This window comes from Equus przewalskii, chromosome X (assembly GCF_037783145.1).
Source record: "Equus przewalskii isolate Varuska chromosome X, EquPr2, whole genome shotgun sequence".
NCBI lineage: Eukaryota > Metazoa > Chordata > Mammalia > Perissodactyla > Equidae > Equus > Equus przewalskii.
Window position 1 is genome coordinate 6,864,536 of NC_091863.1, and position 21,150 is coordinate 6,885,685.

A 21,150-nucleotide genomic window follows, 5' to 3' on the forward strand; every position below is an offset into this window, starting at 1 on the left:
CTGTGGTCCCAGGGTACAAATCCACAGAACCCCACAAAGCCAATGTTACCATTGATGCTTGGGTTCAGGGGCTGGGTCACCTAAGCTCATCCAGCCGATGGGGCTCTTGTGGGACCAGCCCAGGAGCTGAGTCTTGGGGTCCAGAGCCCTCTCCTGGGACTGAGTTAGCCCAAATGTGTCTCCTGAGTCTGCCACTAAAGGGCCTTGGGCAAGGAGGGGCATACATAGTGCTAATAAGCACCTTCATGCCCAGCACTTTCCTCCCGCCAGCATTCTCTGTCTGCTACCTCTGCTACACGGTGGGGCAATGGGGCCAAGTGTCCCACGAGGGTTCCCTCAGCTGTGACATTCTGGGCCTGGCCAATGCAGGAGCGTTTCTCCATGCCGCCTCCCTTCGTCTGAGGTGTGCCTGACGATGGAAAGCGTGGGGCCCTGAGGTAGGAGGCTTTCCCTGGGAACAGGCTGCAAAGCATTAGAAGAGACCCGGTGTGGAGCCAGGCACAGAGGGGCCAATGTAGGCATCTTAGGGCTGAGTGTGCCAGTTGTTTGCCTGGGCCCATTCTTTGCCCATCTTGGCTTCCGTGTCATCATCGTCAGAAACTTGGAGCCGGGTTAGTGAGTATCACTGGGGATTGGGAGGATGCTGAAAGGAAAGAGCAGCTCTTTTTTTTTTTTTTTTTTTTAAGATTTTATTTTTTTCCTTTTTCTCCCCAAAGCCCCCCGGTACATAGTTGTATATTCTTCGTTGTGGGTCCTTCTAGTTGTGGCATTTGAGACGCTGCCTCAGCGTGGTTTGATGAGCAGTGCCATGTCCGCGCCCAGGATTCGAACAGACGAAACACTGGGCCGCCTGAAGCGGAGCGCGCGAACTTAACCACTCGGCCACGGGGCCAGCCCAAGAGCAGCTCTTTTAAGGGTGCCTACTTGGCCACATGTTACAATGCCACCCTTTGGATTTGTGAACAAGGATTGTTGTGTTTTAAAGGCAAACATACTCATTCATACTTTCATTCAGTAACTCTTTATCGAGTGCCTGTACATGTTGGGCTCTATTTTAGGCGGTAGACTTAGTACAGTGGAAGAACATTCATTTTAGAAAATAATAAAGCAGAAGAAAAAAATTACCTCCAATCCTGTGACAGTTGCTGTTTTGTTTTATTTGTGTCTAATCTTTTAATTCTATAGATTTTAGAATTGCATGTAGTTTTGTCTGGGAGAGGGCTTAGAATGAGGGAATCTGATTTGTTCCAAGGAATTCCAGTAGATTACTACATGCTCTGCATTTGAATCCATCTTCTAGTCTAGTCCCGCATCCATTTGTGTGTTCATCCACCCACCCACACACCCATCCTTATACCCATCCACCTGTCCACCCATCGGTCCATCCATCCACGCATTCATTTCTCCTGTCCATCTACTCACCCATCTGTCCATCCATCTACCCGTTCACCCATCCACTCATCCATCCACCCCCCACCTATTCATCCATCCACCTGCCCATCTATTGACCTTCTACAGTGTATCAGGCACTGTGCAGCGTGCTAGGGGTACATTTTCAAGCAAGACAGAAACAGTCTCTGTCATCTTGGTGTTTATGACCTAGATGTGCTTTTTAAAATTTAGTTATTCAAACTTAAATCAATTTGGGGGAATTTATAGTTGAATTTCTCATTAGGAAAATATACTCGCTATCTTTGAAATCCACCAGTGGACTATTTTCTTACCTACAGGATTCTGCTTCAGGAAAAAAGAAATTGTCTACTTATGCAGCTGGAAGAAGCTACCCGCTTAACATCCTATCTCCAGTCCCAGTTAAAAAGGTGGGTAACTTTGAAAGAGAAAGCTATACTTAATTATCATGTTATATGACGTGTCCATGAACTTCATAATTCCTGTTAGCTTGGTTTTCTCTACCAGAACTTAGAACCTGAAGTGGTGTAAACACAGAATGGAAAAGTGGATGTGTCATATTTTTAAGAGGAGCTGCTAATCTATGATTCACGGAATATGGAGAGCACCAAATTTGGCTGCAGAATAACAAGTCTGAAGTCAAATTTATCCAAAGATTTTGTAATTCAGTTCCAGAAGTATATATATCCATGTCTATATATGCACATAGGCATTTTTATTTTGGGGTTTTTTTGAGGGATATGAATATTTTTAAAATAAAATTTGGCTGCTCAGTGATAGCTCCTGTTTTCAAGGACTGACTGTGTTGTGAAGCATCACGTCGAGGGCTTTCCATGTCCTCTTTTCTCAGGTATTCCTCCTAGGAGTGCCATGAAGTAGGAAGAGTTATTATCACAGCCCCCGGCGAGAACGTGGGAGGCTCAGGAAGGGCAAATAACTTGAACAAGTGGACTCAGCTGGTCCACGTTTGAGGCGGCCCTTGAGCTCAGGCATGCGTCCTTGATGTTAACCGCTGCTCTCTACCGGCATTCAAAAGAAACAAAGGAAATATTAATAAAGTTGCCTTAAAGTGCTCACAGGTGTTTAAAGACATGCCGGGTTAATGGGAGAATGAGGCAGGATTTTGTTCCCTCTTGGAACAGACGAGACGCTCAGCTTTGCAGTGGAGAATAGCAGGGCTGCAGCACCAATCTTCAGGCTGCTCTTCCAAGATCACGGGGCTCTTTCGTTTCAGCCTGTCTGCCAGCACCCTGACAGTATCCTCGGGGAGCAGCCGCGGGTCCCTGGCCTCCAGCCGGGGCTCACTCGCCTCCAGCCGGGGTTCCTTGAGCTCGGTCAGCTTCACTGACATCTACGGCCTACCACAGTACGAAAAACCCGACACCGAGTGCGGCCAGCTTTTGCGCTTTGACCTGATTCCCTTCGACTCCCTGGGACGAGATGCCACCTTCTCCGATCCCCCAGGCCCCTCGGGCCTCCACAAGCAGAGGCGCTCCCTGGACACGCCCCAGTCCCTGGCATCCTTGTCCTCTCGCTCTTCCTTGTCCTCTCTGTCTCCCCCGAGCTCACCCTTGGACACGCCCTTCCTCCCGGCCTCGCGCGACTCGCCCTTGGCCCAGTTGGGGGACAGTTTTGAGGTGTCAGGCCTGGGCACCCTAGACAGGCTGCGGGCTCAGGCCTCTGCTTTGGGGGATGAAGACTCGCCGGGCACAGCATCCCTTCAGCCACACGGATTCTCCGGGGATGGGGAAGGACTTCGAGAGCGAGGACCCCAAGTGGCTGCCATTCCCACGGGCGCAAGTAAGTCCTGCGGTTTTCCCAGTCGTGGGTAGAAAGGTTTCAAATTCAGGGATGAAATCGTGTGCAGTTGCACTGAAGTCAGCTGGCTCTTCTGTTACATAGTGAGCTTAAAGTTTAGGACTATTGATAGGCTCAGGAAGAGCGCTGGCCTGCTCTGTCATTGTAGGTCCTTCCAGTCTGTGTCCTGGAAAGGTCATTGAAATTAGCAAAGTAGTGTTTCCCAGGTGTTTGGCTTGCTTTCAAAATCTGCTTAATTGTTGAAAATGAGGGTAAGAACCACATAGTCTTCCACATTCGGAGGCTGATAAAGAGGTACGAGGGCCTTAATGAACTCTCCAGGGCATGTGTCCAGATGGAACATTCTGTGTGTGCCCGCCTCAGACCAGGTGTCTGGTTGTAGCCCAGCGGAAATCTCCACTTCCTTTGTCCCTGTGACTTCATCTCTTCATCCTTTGTCCTTCTAGTTTTCAAGGACGTAATTCTGTCGAAAGTGGAAATGAAAATAATTGGCGTAATTTCAAAAGACATGCCAGTAAGGATCAGTCATTTTTACCAAATCAATTTCTCTGGTGGTCTTCAAATCGAGAAACGTGTAGCCACAGCGAACTTTATCCATCCAGTTGGAGTCCATTCACCTTCTACTTGGTGCCAGGGTCTGTCCACATGGAAAACCAAACTGCTGTTCTAGAGAATATTCTGGCTCATAGCTTGTGCACAAAGCAGGGCCTGGACCTCAGCCCTCCTCATCTTGACCCGTGTGCTTTTTAGAGCCAACCTCCAGCAACTTTAACTTCCGTAGGCTTTAGAGAGGATCAAGAATGAGATCTCTCATTCCTGAAGTTTAGCCCATTTAAGTAACTTTTCTTTGCACAGCAGAACTGTTTTAGACATTCCATTTAGGCAACAGTAGATAATTCGTATAGCTTAGTGGATCTCAACCAGGGGCATTGTTGCCCCCTGGGAGATACTTGGCAATGTCTGGAGACATTTTTGGTTGTCACAACTGAGAGGGCTGCCAGGGAGGTGCTATTGGCATCTAGTGGGTGGAGACCAGGGATGCTGCCCAACATCCTACAGTGCACAGCACAGCTCCCACTGCAAAGAATGATCCAGCCAAAATGTCAGTAGTGTCCAGGCAGGGAAACCCTGGCCACATACCGTTGAGTAGTTTAGCAGCAAAGGGTTGAAATCAAACGTGAATACAAAACCAGGATGGTGTTATGGAAATGGCTTTGGACTAGCAGCTTAGAGACATGGATTCTGTTCCCTGCCCGGTTGACTGACTAGGTGGGTGACCTTGATTGCATCCCTGGGCATGGCTGAGTGTCAGCTTCGCTGCCTTTGAACAAGGGGATCTTTATGGGCTCTTCTGTTCACCACCACTCTGTTCCCCATGAGTTTTTTATATGCGACCACACTAGTTAGTGTATATCTCTGTATAAAATAATAGTCTGTCTTAGCACTTACATGTTTAACCAGAGATCTGTTATGTTCTGAGGCAGTCCCGTGGCTTTTTGGCATCTCTATTATTTTGATGTCTCTCCTCTTTGCTTGCAAACGTACCTTTCATATCCCTAGATTTATTGTTTCTGTAATTCACATATACAGGTGACCTTAATTCGCTTTGTTCTTCTTCATAATCACAGGTTCAATGGTCCATGTTTATTCCTTTCATTCAAAAAAGAAAATACAAAATAAGGACTGAATTGCACATCTGTTGCTTAAGCTTACTTTCTCAGTGACCCCCAACTCCCGTAACCAACTTCTCTTTAAAGGACAAGATACAACAGTGTCAGTCTCGTTAAGCAGAAAACCCACACAAGGCCCAAGGGCCATTTTGGGCCAAGGCAAAGACAGGGTTGGAGGAGAAGAGCTGACTTAATTTGTGATCTTGATTTCTTTATATTTCCTTCCTACTCTGTGACTGACATTATAATGCTTCAAACTTCTTAGACGGGGAGGTATTTGCTCATGCCATGGTCAGATACTGCCACCTGATGGTGCATTTCTGTGTGACACTGTCAGTTGGTTTGGGTCCTCGCAAACTAGAAATAATTGACTCAGTGAATGGATCCTGGTTGGTGCTCCCAGAGGGTTGGGTTGGGTAAGCAGCTTCAGGTGTGGACACAGGGTGACTCCGTGCCTCCCTTGGTGCTTGGTGCTCTGAGCCCAGAGTCATCGAACCTTCCTAAAGTTGGTGAGGATCTTAGTACTCCGCCTCTCATTTGTGACGCCCAAGGTCACATAGTTCCCACCAGCTTTCCATTCCAGTCTGGCTAGAAACAGTGCGTCCAAGTTTGACCTCAGGCAAGTTTTAGCAAGATAAAATTGTAGTAAGATGAAGTTCAAAATTGCCCAACCCTCCAAGGCAAGCTCTAGGAATGATTTCTTCCATTGTGTTTTAAATCAGTCTGAGGGGACAGAAGGCAGGACAGGGAGTGGGGAAATAGACTGTCATCTTTAACATTTTTTACATTATTACCTTCCCTGGATTCTAAAAGTCAAATGTCATGGTTTTAAAATCCTTTCCAATTTTCATTTCCCATTGGTATTTGCTAATATAAATCCGTGAAAACCTTGACTTTGCTCATTTATTTATTACGTTTTTATTATATTCATACTGTTTAAAATTGTTGGCTTAAATTCTGTGTTTTTTTCACTTGATGCTTTTTTTTTTATCTCTTTTTCTCATGCGGCTCGACAGAAAGTTCACTGTAAGTGACCTTGGAATTCTCCTTCACCTTCCTGGTCAGGCTGTGGCGCATCTTTGCGCGATGAATCGCTGTATTTAGGATGGGCTGGATGTGGCCAAGAAGGCCATGTCTCATAGCTTCACTTTAATGTAGCTCAACAGTTACCATTATTATTATTATTTCAACATTAATATTCATCATGGCTGCTAAAATTGTGTAAGAACTTTTCTGAAAGCTTGAAGTATTCATTCCTCTATGTATTTTTTTCCCCAGACTTTTAATAGCTTTCATTATTTTAATATGCCAGCTGGCAGCTTTGCCCACAACATGATTTTCGTTAGATTTTCTTCCTTTTTGTCAATCAGTGTTGATGCCCTCAGGTCTCAGTGTCTGTCTACGCGTCTGTCTTTAATGATTTTTTAAATAGCATTTGGAAGATTGAGTCTTTACTTCATTGGCATTGCTCCCCCTGGTCCATCTCGTTCTCGTTGCCTTGAAGCCTGACAGCAGATGGCTGGGGTATGTAGCGTGGGGTCTGCTATGCGCTTCTTTCTCACCCAAGGCAACTGCTGACCGTCCTTCCTTCCATCAGCTCTGCTTCCAGTTGCTCTGTGAATGCAGTGACTAAGCCTAGGATCACTGAGGAATAAGTCCTTTGTTTCATTTCTCTCTTCATCGACCTTCATTGCAGTGGCAGAGAAACTTTGTCACAGTTGCACTGTCGGGTTAACTGGAAGTGCTTAGGGTCATTGCATGGTGGCATTTCCTTAAAGGAATGTAAGACCATGTCTAGGAGCCGTGCCAAGTGTCAGGGCTGGGAGTGGACATAGTAAGCTGTCTGGTTTGCTGGGGATCATCCATGAGGCAAACCGAGGGGTCCATCAGCAATTTAGAGCTGGGGGCTTTGGGTCCTTCTATGTGGCGGGGGTGACCAGGAGAGATGGACTTGGGACTCCTGATCTACAATTGGAGAGCTGGTGCCTCCGGCCACTCCAGAATGGAGCCAGCTTCTGTCCCTGACCGGGGAGGAGCCAGCAGTCCCCCAGGCTTGGCATCACAGACCTTTGGAGCATCAGCTTTTGTCTGCAGTTGAGATTGTGAGACTAAAGGCCACAGCCTCATCTGTTTTGCCCACTGTGTGACATGTTTGGATTTAATTGGTATGTGAATAATGCTTTGGTTGAAAAGAGAGATGGTCGTTGGTGGACTTGCTATTTCCCTCAACTTAAGGATGCATAGATGTCTGGATTTGCGATTTATAGAGCTTAGACAGCTGAAGAAAAGCACAGAACAGAGAAGAGAGGGACCTGTGTTATTAACAGGCGATGTCATGATGGCAGAGGATGGCTCAGTTTGGGGCTCCATGTTTTAATCCTGCATTCTAACCAAGGACGCCTCTCTGGAAAGTGTTGAGGCTCCTGTGTGCGTAGTCACACTTAGCATAGGACGATTACATGCCTATTTTTGTTAAAAGGAACTTGTTGTGAGGGAAGGAGTAGAAAGAGTTGATGAAATGATAAAAGGAAAGATGTCAGTGGTTATCTTTGGCTCTCGATTAAAATAGATACAAGACAAAAATAAGCTGCCTTGTAATGATCGCTTGCTAACCCCAGAAAAGCAATTCTGGAAGCAAATCTGGCCCCAGGGCTGCTGGGGAGGATGCTGTAATTAGAGAGAGACTGTCGAGGAGGTGTTTTCAAAGGCTGAGTCTGGTTCGCTGTGTCCTCTAACATGAAAGTCACTACATTTTGTTAGAGTTGATTTGGATAACTTTTAAAAGTTTTGTTTTCTGATTATAAAACAGTATAGCATATGTTTATTGTTTATTGTATAAAATATGGAACATACCACACAGCATAAAGAAGGAATTGAAAAATACCCCTATCCCGCCGCTCAGAGCGCGCAGCTGCTTCTGCATTTGGGGTAACGTTTCTTTCCCAGCCTTTGCATATGACAGTCTCTCAAAGTGTGACATGAAGGGGCTTCCCACCATCATCTTATGTTCTGTGTACCCGTTAAGGAGGTGAAAAGAGATTTATGACAGTTGGAAGAGCTTCTAGAGAAGTAGCCAAAAGCCTATTTCTTCAATTTTTCAATATTAAAAAAAAATTGAGTGCAGCATATTTAGATGTGTGTGTCCATACAGTGGCGTGTCTCTGGAACACTTAGTGGCTTTGTATGTGCTCGAACATAGAGTGTTCATATCTTGGCCCCACTGTCCCCAGCCTCACGTGCTGCCACCTTCTGACCCCGGTGTGTCTCTTATTTGTAGCAGTGACTCTTCGAGAAGACAGCGCCAAGAGGTTGGAGAGGAGGGCGCGCCGTGTTTCTGCGTGCCTCTCAGATTATTCGCTGGCAAGTGACAGTGGCGTGTTTGAACCTCCACCCAAAAGGTTAGAAGCTGATCTTCTTATCTTCTCCCTAAGCAGCCAGCCCCCGTGTTACTGGTAAGCACGAGAGAGAGCGAGCCAGCCATCCCAGGACTCCTACGGATTGAAACCGCGTGTGGAGCTCCAGGGCTATGGGCTTTTCCTGGCTTCTCTCAACTTTGGAGGCTGGGCCTGAGCAACCTGCAAAGAAACCTCCTCTGGCTTCTGTGTGGCGTTTGGGCGCTGGCCCTCATTCCATGGTTCTAGAACGACTTCTTTGTCTCTGGCCCTGGTGGATCTAAGGCTTAAGCCCAGTAAAGCTAGAAAAGGAGAATCAGTGTACGAGAGAGACCTGCTTTTCTAGAAAGGACATTTATTAGGAATGAATTTCCTCCCCGCCTTTGCAATGCCAAAACACCTTTTGGGATTCTGGGCTTTATTTTGATTTGACATCTTTGATGTCATTGTTTCATCTCAGGTATCTACAAGCATTTCACTTATTGCAAACTTTTTAAAAGTTAATGTTTGGGGCTGGCCCGTGGCTGAGTAGTTAAGTTCGCACTCTCTGCTTCGGCGGCCCAGGATTTCGCCAGTTGGAATCCTGGGCATAGACATGGCACCACTCATCAAGCCATGCTGAGGCAGCGTCCCACATGCCACAACTAGAAAAACCCGCAACTAAAAATATAGAACTGAGTACCGAGGGGCTTTGGGAGAAAAAGGAGAAATAAAATCTTTAAAAAAAAAAAGTTAATTTTTGAACTTTGCCATGAATATCACGTGTATTTTTGAAAGGTATGCAAAGTTGTTTTCTCAAAAACAATAGCACTTTGTAGGCAGGTACCCAGTGAGATTTGTGTCCTGGATCCCAGGGATGGGCCGGCCGTGCCCCTTCAGTCACTGGAATAATTTATTTATTTAAGTCGCAACTGGATAGAGCTCTTCTCAGTAAGAGCACCCCCGGCATGCGAGCGCTTCTGCCCACCTGCGATATTCACTTCCCTTTGGAATAACCCCAGTGACTTTCTGGTCGTGCTCAGGAGTGAAGATGCTGAAGAGTCTGCACGCGGAGACGTTTGCGATAATGAAGGGCCCCAGATCCACGTTGGATTTTTGTGAGTACAGAAGCCTCCTTCCCCATTGCTCATAAATATGATGCGTCGATTGGGGCCTGCCCGGCCCCTCACACCTCCACACGCAGGCCAGGAGGGACCCATGTGATCTGGGTGCTGCTCCCTGGCCTGGCTACCCCCCATCCTGCTTCATCCGGTCTCAGGTGGGGGGACAAATGTGGCAGGAGAAGGGATGGGGAAGAGCAGCTCCGCTGCTGTCTTCCAACACTGACAGTCACAGCTGGGAGCTGTCACCTCAGGGCGCTGGGGGCTTGGGGACATTACGGCACGTTTCTGCCTGGAGTGGATTCTGTTCACTGCGGCACAGACAGTGAGGCCCTTCCCCACCTCCCCTGAGTAGTAACCAGGTGGTTAGAACAGGAGGCTTTTTGGTTTCTGATGACGGTTTCAGTAAAGGTGGTAACCACTGGTGTTCATCCAGCAAGTCAGGGTGCTCCCACCCCAGCAGCTTTCTTTCACTCACTCTTGTCGTTCCACTTGAGTGTTTCTCACGGTTGGCACTGTTGACATTTGAGACTGGATCATTCTTCATTATGGGGGGCTGTGCTGTGCATTGTAGGATGGTGAGCAGCATCCCTGGTCTCCACCCACTAGGTGCCAGTAGCATCCCCACTTCACCCAGTCATGATAGTAAAAAATGTCTCCAGACTTTGCACATGTCCCCTAGGCGGGGCAGGTAACATCACCCTTAGTTGGGGCCACTGCTGTAGTTCAGTCAGAAGGGTTTTTCCACTATGGGGAATTTGCTCTCTAGGAACTTGCGTTTTATTTTTTAGGCACGACAGTGCCAGCGAATGTCTCCTCGTGAACGTGCTCCAACTGAGGAACTTTGCCGGGCTGGTGGTGAAGGAAGACTGCAAAATGTAAGCTCCCGGGCCAGCGAGGGCCGACACGTTTTCCTTCGCAGACCCAGGGGCTGTGTCCAACTGATGCTGGCCTCTCCCAGGCCGCCTCCACACTGCACCGCTCGCCGATCTGTTCTGCTTGGCTATTTGGGGACGGGAAAAGACTGTTTTAGAACCTGAATTTACCATAAAACATCAGGGAATGTTGGTCTGAAATGGGATTGTAAGTTTTACAAAAGTCTGGTTTATTATTTGAAGCAGACGGAGCTAATGGAACCAGGCTAATTATGTGCCACAGCGATGCTAAGAAAGTGCCAAGAGCCCATCATTGGCAGCATTTGGGCTTAAAATGTCCATCGTGGTCACGGGACTGGGCAGTGACATGGCCACACTAGATTCTGTGATCCGTTGAGGCACCTGAAGAAGCCTCTGGCTGGGATCAGGGGTCCTTGTCTGAGGGGAGAAGGAAAGACGTGCTGTCACCAGTTGGGAGGTGCTACCTCTGAGCTTGGCAGCCCGAGATGGGTGCCTGACGGAGGGTCCCATTACCTAGGCCGCTGAGCACCCTGTGATGGTTCACTCAGGCCTGAGGGTGTGCTCCCCTCCGTGAGCCTTCTTTAGAAACTCGTCTTCTACAGGCCTTGGAAGCAGCCTGGCTTTAAGTGCCTGAGTGTTCCCCCTGGGATTTTGTTCACCCCCGTGGTGTCCTTTGCAGCATTCACCAGTGTTTGAGCTTTTCCCGGGTCCAACTTCCCTGCTGGGGCGGGTGGGGCAGGACAGCCAGCCCAGTGGGCAGACAGTCTGAGAGGCGAGGTGGGCGGAGCTTGAAGAGCGGGAGCCAAGGGGCCCTGGAGAGACCGGTGCAGATGTTTCCCAAAAGATGGGGACAGCGGAAGCTCTGTGTGACTCCCTCTCAAGTCCTCACTACTGACTTCTAAGGTCTTCCTCTTAGTGGGGTTTTTAGCCCTGATCTCCAGCGGCATCTAGGTTCTTTCTGCTTACTCCTAGTTGAGAAAAGGACTTTATCTGGAAGACTTGGAAATTCTGCCCATGGGCCTCCAAAGAGGGCAATGTGTATGCGTGTGCGTGGTTCGTGCATTTTGTCGTACAGCTCTGTCAATAAGCATGACCTCTGTCTGCTTTTTTCTCCTCCTTCCTGGTTCCAGTCACATCCGCGTCTATTTGCCACCGCTCAACTCCGGCACGCCCAACACTTACTGCTCCAAGGCTCTGGAATTCCAGGCCCCCCTGGTATTTAACGAAGTTTTCAGAATCCCTGTGCACTCAAGCATGTCGACGTTGAAGTCACTGCAGTTATACGTGTGTTCAGTGAACCAGCAGCTGCAGGAAGAACTGCTGGTAGGGCTCGCTGTCTCCCCCACCCCCACCCCCCCTCCCTCCTCTCCTCTGCTTCCTGCTCTCCCCTCCTTCCTTTTTCCTGTGGCGAGTTGCTTAGAAATTATCATAATATTACAGAAGGAGATGATAAAACTAGTTATCTTGTCAAGTGTTTTGTACTTTAAATATATTATCTCAACTAATACTTAGAAAACTCCTATGTGACAGCTTCTATATTTATCCCCATTTTCAGTCAACGGAACTAAGTAGAGTTGACAAATTTGGCAAATAAAAATATAGCATGGCTGGTTAAATTTGAATTTCAAATAAACCATGGATGGTTTTTTAGTATGAGTATGTTCCATGCAATATTTGGGATATACTTTTTAAAAAACGCATGGTTTATTTGAAATTCAAATTTGCCTGGATGCCCTGTATTTTATCTGGCACCCGTAGACTTGACAGGTTTGCAGTTTGTCTTCAGTACCCCAGCTATCCACTGCCGAGCTAGGACCTGGAAGCTGGTGGCGGGGTGGGCTTTCTTTCTAGAGTGGAATTTTCCCCGTTGATCTTGCCCCCTCAGTTGCAGAATTAGAGACTGAAGAGTTCAGCCAGTCCTCTCTTGTTTCAAAAATTCCTGAGGGAATGAGTAACTCATCAAGTGGCAGACCTGAGCCTGACTCACCCCTCCAGGTTGTCCGTTCTCTGCCCCTGTTCTCCTTCTAGCACGTTCTTAGGCTGAAGAAGCAATCGGGAGCTGCCCCCATTAGGATCCTCCACAAGCGCTTTCATTTTTTTACAGTTCTTTGAATAGCAAGGAAACATTTTATGTCCTTTCTGGTTAAGACTGAAGAGTGACCTTGATGTTTTAAAAGCTCCCCATGGGTCAAAATGAAATCATTTGGTGTCTCTTCTGCTTTTGTTCACACCCGTGCAGGGCATTGCTCAGATTAACTTGGCCGACTGTGACGGTCCGAGCGAGCTGCAGCTGCGCTGGTACTCGGTCCAGGTGTTCACCAGCCCCGAGCCGCCCAGGGCCCGGGAGAGCGCGAGGGCCGGAGAAGGATCCGCCTGGGACCCCGTGCGCGCTGCCCCCGGGAAGACGGTACACGGGCCTGGCCTACGGAGCAGACCACTGCTGCTTCCCGACTTTGAGACTGGCTTTTACTGGGGGAGGTCATTTCTAAGAAGCATCCATGTAGACTTAGTCTTAAAACATAGTGGCGATGAAGAAGCAGAGTCTCAAGGGAAGTGATGAAAATGGCTCGTATGGATATATATGGCCGTTCATTCAGCCAGAGAACTGACATACCTTTTAATGCAGACCTGTTCATGACTGTGAGTGACAGGTTGGTTGTTTTTAAATTTGAGCCCTGAAACCTACACAGACAGGCCAAGTTACTGTCTTGCTGTGAACAACGGGGTGGATTTCTTCCCGCTCGAGAGCAGTTGAGGAGGGCCACCAGTCTCGGGGGGTGGACGCTCACTTGGGGGTGTGCCCCATGCCTGCTTTCTGCTGTGCTGTGAGAAGGTGTGGGTCTAAGCTGGTTCTCAGAAATGTCCCTTTCCTCCCGCAGGACGCGGTGACAGTGCTGCTGGCCAGAACCACAGCGCAGCTGCAGGCAGTAGAGAGAGAGCTGGCCGAGGAGCAGGCGAAGCTGGAGAGCACCGAGGAGGGGGTCCTGGAGATGGCGCGGAAGGAGGAACAGGCCGAGGCCGCTTCTGAGAGGTTAGAGAGCTTGGAGCGGGACTGCCCTGGGCAAGGCTCCTTCACAAAGTCCGGGGAGATGAAGCACCTTTTCTTGGAGAGGAGGTGGCCAGTGTGTCAGTCAGCCCTGGCTCTCTCGGAGATCTTTGGGTGCAAGTTGCATTTCTCATCCACGCTTCTGTGGAATGTGCTAGGCGATTCTTCGGTACCATTGCCCAGAAGTTAGGATTCTCACGGGGAATTTAATGCTGATCTGGATGAGGGCAGTACCTTGACCTTGTCCGCCAACTCTCGGGGCAGACTGTTCACCTTTTCCTTCTGTTCCGGAATGTCTCAGAGTGGGACTGTCATGTGACTCCACTCTGCCAGGATTGAAGACAGTAAGGTCCCTTTAAGTTGTTTTTTTGTTTTTATTTTATTTTCTTTTTTTGCTGAGGAAGATTCTCCCTGATGACATCCATGCTAATCTTCCTCTATTTTGTATGTAGCTTGTCACCACAGCATGGCCGCCAACAAGTGGTGTAAGTCGGTGTCCAGGATCCGAATCCAGACTGCCAAAGTGGAGTGTGCCACGTGTAACCACTAGGCCACGGGGCCAGCCCCAAGTTTTTTTTTTTTTTTTTAAACAGCTTTATCGAGATGTAATCTCCCTACTATAAAATTCACTGATTTAAGGTGGACAATTTAGTGATTTTTAGTACACTCACGAGTTGTACCACCATCGCCACAATCAATTTTAGAACATTTTTATCGTGCCAAAAAAAACCCCCATACCCGTTAGCAGTCACCTCCATTCCTCTCCTCAGCCCCTGACAACCGCTAATATGCTTGTTCTCTCTATGGATTGGCCTATTCTGGGCGTTTTATCTAAATGGAAGCTTGCAGTGTCCCTTTACATTTTACCTGAAGCAGCCTGTTGGGGAATCCTTGACTCAGTGTAGACCTGTCTGCAATAGAGGAAGAATTCAGATGAACAGGCTGCTTGAGTGAATTGTTTTCTATCTGATCCTTTCGAGACCCTTTCATGTTGCTTTCCTTCCACGTTTTTCCATAAAGAGCTTCATATTTCCAAAGCTTCCTGCTTTTTCCTAATAGCTTTCCCTGGATTTATTTTAGAAGGGAATTTATTTTAGGGAGGGAAAGTGCATGGCTGAGGGGGAGGCTGTTGTGTTGAGGGGCTGGCCGGAAGCTGGGAGGGGCTCAGGGAGGAGGTTCCGGACTCTCCCATCTTTAGCAGCTGCAATTGGGTGATAAAGACAGACAGGCCCTCTAATGAAAGGCCTGTGTCTTTCATCGTCTTACGTGGAAATCATCAATGCCCTTTTACTCTACGAGAAAAGCAGCCGTCTTCAATCACTGGAAGCAGACAGGGCTTATTGGGAGCCTCTGCTGCTGTGCTCTGAAGGCAGCAGGGCACCCAGTCCCTTGATGCCCGTTTTGTGGGCTTTTGCAATGTCTGCTTTAGGAGTTGGCAAGCCGACTCGGTCGATAGTGGCTGTAGCAGCTGCACCCAGACCAGCCCCCCACACCCAGAGCCCTGCTGCGTTGGTGTCGACTCCATCCATGGACACACCTTTGCTGGCCAGACAGATCCTTACAGCCCCGGGAAACGTCAGCCCCCACCTCTTAAGGTAAGTAGAAAAGGTCAAGGGATTTTATGGGGCCCCTGCCATTTTGCCACACAGCACCAGGCGGGAGAGCATGTCCCTCATCCTCTGTGAAACAGGAGGGAGTCGGTGGAGGAGAGGGACCAAGGGAAACGGAAGCTGATAGGCTCATACACGGGGTAGAATGAGGTGGCTTGCCTACAGACACGGCGGGGGACAATGGCGGTGGGGAAGCTATGGTATAAAATGGACAGTGCTGTTGGATTAGGGGGCGATAGCTAAAGCAGTATTTTACCAAGAGCTGAGGAAAAGAAGTGACTGGCCTCAGTTCTGTCAATGGCTTGAAATGGGCATAGCAGCTACCATAGAACTGTCTGTCAACTGTAAATTGAAAGGAAAGGACAACTGCCATTGAAGAGGGTAGATTTTACTGCTTCATATGCCAATGGAGTGATGCTCCGTTCCCATCTTCAGGGCCACGTGTGGCTCAGGATGTGGATGCTTGTAGCTTCTTTTCTCCCTCTGTGATGTTAAGCATGGCGAAGCGTCCTTTTGGCCCTCCTGTTCACCTGACCTCGGTTGTGCTCATCACATGTCTTCAGAGAGGAAATCTTTCATGTTTGCAGTGGCAAATGTCTAAGGAACCCAGTGAGGTTGTGAGAGACTGAATCAATGCTCTGTTGAAACTTTGTTCCCAAACTGTTCAACTCATCAAAACATTTTATCCCCATGGCCCCTGCTCTCACCCCAAAACACAAGTCCTGAGGGAAGGGAAATCCACCCCCTCGGCAGCTTCCCAAGGACAGCACACACAGCACCTTGGGAGGAGTCATCCTGGACTAGGCTGCCAGTAATTGCTGTTATTCGGCTTTCTAAGACCTTTAAAAGCAGTGACCCAAATCGGGGAGTGGCTGAGGGAGGCTAGTTTGGTGTGTCCCACTCTCCCCAAAATTTTGAAGCACTTCAGATTTACAGAAAAGTTGCTAGAATAATACAGTGAATACTCATATACCCTTCACTTGGATTCCCCAGCTAGTTCTTCGTCACACCTGCATTCTCTCTCTCCATGTGTGTGGTGCTAGGCATTGCGGAGGCAGCAGCGAAGAAAATAAATGGAAAGTCCCACCCTTGAGGGGAGACAGGCGACAGACAGGGTCAATCAATAAAATACAGCAGTGTGTGAGAACGTCAGAGGGGCAGCTAGAGGACAAGATGGTAGGGAAGCAGGGTTTGCATTTAAGAAAGATTTACTGTTTTAGAAATGGGTTACATTTAGAAATAGAAATTTGCATTTTTATTTGAGAAAGATCAGGATTGTAAGATGGTGCAGCTTCTATGGAAAACAGTATGGAAGTTGCTCAGAAAATTAAAAATAGGGCCAGCCGTGGTGGCCTAGTGGTTCAGTTGAGCACTCTCCACAGACAGTGGCCTGGGTTCGGTTCCCGGGCACAGACCTACACCACTCGTCTGTCAGTGGTCATGCTGTTGCAGTGGCTCACATATGAAAAAACGAGGAAAATTGGCAACAGATGTTAGCTCAGAGCAAATCTTTCTCAGGAAAAAAAAATTAAAAGTAGACCTACCATATGATCCAGCAATCCCACTTCTGGATATGTATCCAAAAGAATTGAAAGTAGGGTCTCCACGAGATACAGCAATATTCACAACAGCCAAGAGGTGGAAGCAACCCAATTGTCCATTGGTGGATGAATGGACAAAGAAAATGTGGTCTAGCCGTGCAATGGAACGTTACTCAGCCTTTTTTAAAAGGAAGGAAGGCCTGTTACATACTATAAAACATGGATCAATCTTGAAGACAGCATTGTGCTAAATGAGCTAAGCCAGTCCACAGAAGGACAAATGCTGTATGATTCCACTTAAATGAGGTCCCTGGAGTAATCAAATTCATGGAGACAGGAAGTGGAAGGGTGGGTGCCAGGGGTGGGGGAGAGGGGGCAGAGTATCAGTTTGGGAAGATAAAGTTCTAGAGATCTATTTCACAACAGTGTGACTGTATTTAACCCTACTGAACTGTATGGTGAAACGTAGTTAAGATAGTGAATTTTATCTGTTTTTTTAAAAATTTCTTTTTATTTTTTTTAAGATTGGCCCTGAGCTGAAATGCAAATCAAAACTACACTAAGATATCACCTTACACCCATTAGAATGACAAAAATATCTAAAACTAATAGTAATAAATGTTGGAGAGGTTGTGGAGAAACAGGAACCCTCATACACTGCTGGTGGGAATGCAAACTGGCGCAGCCACTATGGAAAACAGTATGGAGATTCCTCAAAAAGTTAAAAATAAAACTACCCTATGACCCAGCCATCCCACTACTGGGTATCTACCCAAAGAGCTTGAAGTCAGCAATTCCAAAAGTCCTATGCACCCCAGTGTTCATTGCAGCATTATTTACAATAGCCAAGACATGGAAGCAACCTAAGTGCCCATCAACAGATGAATGGATAAAGAAGATGTGGCATATATACAATGGAATACTACTCAGCCATAAAACAGAACAAAATCGTCCCATTTGCAACAACATGGATGGACCTTGAGGGAATTCTAAGTGAAATAAGCCAGATAGAGAAGGACAGTCTCTGTATGACTCCGCTCATGTGAGGAATTTAAAAATGTAGACAAAGAGAACAGATTAGTGGCAACCATGGTAAAGGTGGGGTGGGCACAAAGGGTGAAGTAGTGCACCTACAACACGAATGACAAACATTAATGTACAACTGAAATTTCACAAGATTGTAACCTATCATTAACTCAATAAAAATTAAAAAAAAAAAAGATTGGCCCTGAGCTAACATCTGTTGCCAGTCTTCTTTTTTCTCTTCTTCTTCTCCCTGGAGCTCCCCAGTACATAGTTGTATATTGTAGTTGTAGGTCCTTCTATTTCTGCTGTGTGGGATGCCGCCTCAGCGTGGCCTGATGAGCTGTGCCATGTCTGCACCCAGGATCCGAACTGATGAAACCCTGGGCCACTGAAGCGGAATGCACAAACTTAACCACTCGGCCACAGGGTCGGCCCCTGTTATGTGTTTTTTTTTACAATAAAGAGGAGAGAGAGGTCATGGAAGCCTCACCAAGAAGGCGATTTTTGAGTAGAAGCCGTAAGGAAAACGGCTTGGGGGCCTTGCACAGCCTGGGACGAGCGAGCATTCCCGGAGCTGCAAGTGGAGGCCGGGGGTGGGCGGCTGGCAAGAGAACCACGTCGAGAGCGGCATGGGTGGGGGAGTGAGAGCTGAGGACAGAAAGAGTGAAGGAGCTAGTCATGTAAGGCCCATTCAGGACTCTTGATTTTCTCTGAGATGCTTGGGAAACTGGTGGATGGTTTTGAGCCCAGGGATGACATGATCTGACTTAAAGGCTTTTTGTTGATTTTTTTTTCTAAAATAATTTTTTGCCATGAAATTCACATAAAGTGAAACGAGCCATTTCAGAGTGAACAGTTGAGGGGCGTTTAGTGCGTTCACAGTGTTGTACAGCCACCACCTCTATCTGGTTCCCGCACGTTCCTGTCACCGCAGAGTAAAACCCTCACCCCGAGCAGTCACTCCCCATCCCCTCTCCCCGAGCCCCTGCAGCCACCGGTCTGCTTTCTCTCTCTATGGCTTTGCCTATTTCGGATGTTTCGTGTAAATGGAATCAAACAGTACGTGGCCTTTTGTGACTGGCTTCTTTCATTCAGCATGATGTTTCCAAGGTTCATCCACGTTGTAGTGTGTGTCAGTTCTTCACTCCATTTCATGGCTAAGGAGTATTCCCTTGCATTGGTGTGCCACATTTTTATTATTCTTCCATCTGTACATGGACATGTGGGCTGTTTCCACCTTTTGGCTGTTGGAATAATGCTGCTGTGAACGTTGGTGTGCACGTATTTGTCTGAACACCTGTTTTCAATTCTCTTGGGTATATGCCTAGAAGTGGGGTTGCCAGGTCTAACTTCAGTTTTACCAGGATCTGCCTGGTTGCTGTGTTGAGAAGACATTAAAGGGGGAAGGAGGTGTGGAACTGAGGAGACTAGGGAGAAGCCTACTGCACTAATCGGGTATGCGATGATGTTAACCAGATGGAGGGCTGGCGACAGGTGGTCAAAACATGCTTAATCTCCACCATGGAGCCAGCAGGATTTGATCTTGGACAAGATATGGGGAGTGGGAAAGAGAGCAGAATCCAGGATGACAGGAAAATGTTTTTCATGTAAACAAATGGAGAATAGAGATCCTTGTAAGAGGTGGAGGCGTGCGTGTAGGGGAGGAAACATCAGAAATTCAGTTTTGGACATGTTAAGTATGAAATGCCACTTAGAACTCCAGGAGGAGAAGGCAAGGACGGTTCACATGAAGTTTATTGCTTATGTTCTAGAAAAAGTCATGGTAATAATGAACTACTATCTAGGTTGATAAGGAAACCAACACAGAAGATCTCTTCCCAGAAGAAGTAGCAAGTCTTCCGAAGGAGAGGCCAAGCCGGAGGGCCCGCGGGTCGCCATTCGTTCGGAGCAGCACAATTGTCCGGTCGCAGACTTTCTCACCCGGAGCACGAAGCCAGTATGTTTGCAGAGTAAGTTGGAATTCCTTTGCCGCCCGTCTGGAGTGTTTTCTTTTTTTTCCCCTTTGTTGTGTTCTATTTTTACTATTTATACCAAAAGACGTATGTGTTTCCATAAATAATACAAGAAATGAGTGTTATGCATGTGTGGATATGAAATCGGTGTGGTTTCATCTCCCCCCTCACCCCGTGCATGTCTGACTCTGGATTTACTCAGGATTCTAAGCTATTTCTCCCCAGATCTTCAGTGTTCTACAGGCATACCTTGTTTTATTGTGCTTCGCAGATACTGTATTTTTTATAAGACCCCCCACCAGCAAAAAGATTATGACTCACTCTAGGCTCAGATGATGGTTAGCGTTTTTTAGTAATCAATTATTTTTTAATTACTGTATGTACTTTGCTTTTTTAGGCATAATGCTATTGCATGCTTAATAGACTACGGTATAGTGTAAACATAACTTTTACATGCACTGGGAAACCAAAAAATTCGTGCAATCACTTTATTGTGGTGGTCTGGCACCGAACGTGCAATATCTCTCAGGTCTGCCTGTGTGTGCAGCAACTTGTGCTCGGGAAGCTGAGTGGATCAGTTCTACATCAGGCTAAGGAATAACAAGTTGGAACAGGGAATATCCTGAATTGGGTTGAGAGTGAGAAGTCGGGTCACTGAGTGGTTGGTTAGAAGTCCTGAAGTGTAGCTCTGTCGGGGGTCCCAGGGAAGAAAGCAGCCTTGAAGACTCGAGGTGCTGAGGCAGTGGGTTCTGACTCCCCCACATGTAATTTCGCACCCCGAGGGTGATGGCAGAAGATGCTGTGTGGTTCTCAATCTTGGCCACACCTTGCAGTCAAATCACATTGGGGAGCTTCACAAAATGCTGGTGCCTGGGTTCCACCCCTAAGATTCATCACTGGTCATGAGTGGGCCTGGACATCAGAGTTTTGGGATGCTTCCAGATGATTCTAATGTTGAGAACTGTATAGCTCATTGCCTGCATGGCTCACCTTAGTCTCCGGCCCCTCCAGAGGTCAAGCTGATGGCCCGGGGCCCCCACCGTAAATCACATCATTAGCAGAGACCATGTGGCCTGGCCCAAGGTCCCCAGGTAAACAAAGACACTTAGGACATTCCGGGAGCTTACAGGTCACTTCCCAGGAGCTGGGCAAGGACCAAACCTTTCTTGGGGCAAAGTTAATCCTTTAATCCCAGTCAAGGCTGCCCTGGGTAGCACAGGGTCAGGCCCAGGCACTCCCACCCCATCAGGCTGCAACCCTGTGTGGCCGATGCTTAACTGAACACCTCGAGGTGCTAGATCCAGGGCTGTCCTCACATCCCTTCCTTATTCTAGACTCTTACCAAACCACCGCGGAGCAGACTCAAGGCTGCTTAGTGAATAGAAGGATAGGGTGGTAAAGGAGGAAATCCTTCACTTCCCCAGACAAGGGGGTCCAGCTGCTGTGCTGTGTTCTGCGCCCTGCATAAAAGCATGCGTTTACTGGCGACGCTTTTAGAGGCCTCTTTGTACATGTGTTGATAGTGATCGGGGGAGCATGTAAACTGCTGTGCCATGGTATTTCCGAAGTATTTCAGGTCAATTGGCATGGAAAGTAAGGCCACGAAGGCAAGGAGTTTGGCTTTCACACAGATACACGTTGATCCTGAAGTGAGAACCCGCACCAAAT

At 47.6% G+C, this 21,150-nt stretch overlaps 1 protein-coding gene across 2 annotated transcripts in view; it reads left to right on the forward strand.

The window, feature by feature from the left end:
* Positions 1-21,150, forward strand: part of WWC3 (WWC family member 3) — a 117,139-nt gene that overhangs the window by 88,040 nt on the left and 7,949 nt on the right. Inside the window, exons 10-19 of one of the 2 annotated variants that reach the window (XM_070606126.1) lie at positions 1,731-1,820; positions 2,645-3,210; positions 8,176-8,296; positions 9,313-9,387; positions 10,182-10,268; positions 11,417-11,609; positions 12,526-12,693; positions 13,166-13,317; positions 14,762-14,927; positions 19,315-19,479. In XM_070606126.1, the coding sequence (XP_070462227.1) occupies positions 1,731-1,820; positions 2,645-3,210; positions 8,176-8,296; positions 9,313-9,387; positions 10,182-10,268; positions 11,417-11,609; positions 12,526-12,693; positions 13,166-13,317; positions 14,762-14,927; positions 19,315-19,479 (1,783 nt within the window). Of the gene's footprint in view, positions 1-1,730; positions 1,821-2,644; positions 3,211-8,175; positions 8,297-9,312; positions 9,388-10,181; positions 10,269-11,416; positions 11,610-12,525; positions 12,694-13,165; positions 13,318-14,761; positions 14,928-17,007; positions 17,704-19,314; positions 19,480-21,150 lie in introns of those variants that run through there. The other variant, XM_070606127.1, reaches the window with a different exon arrangement.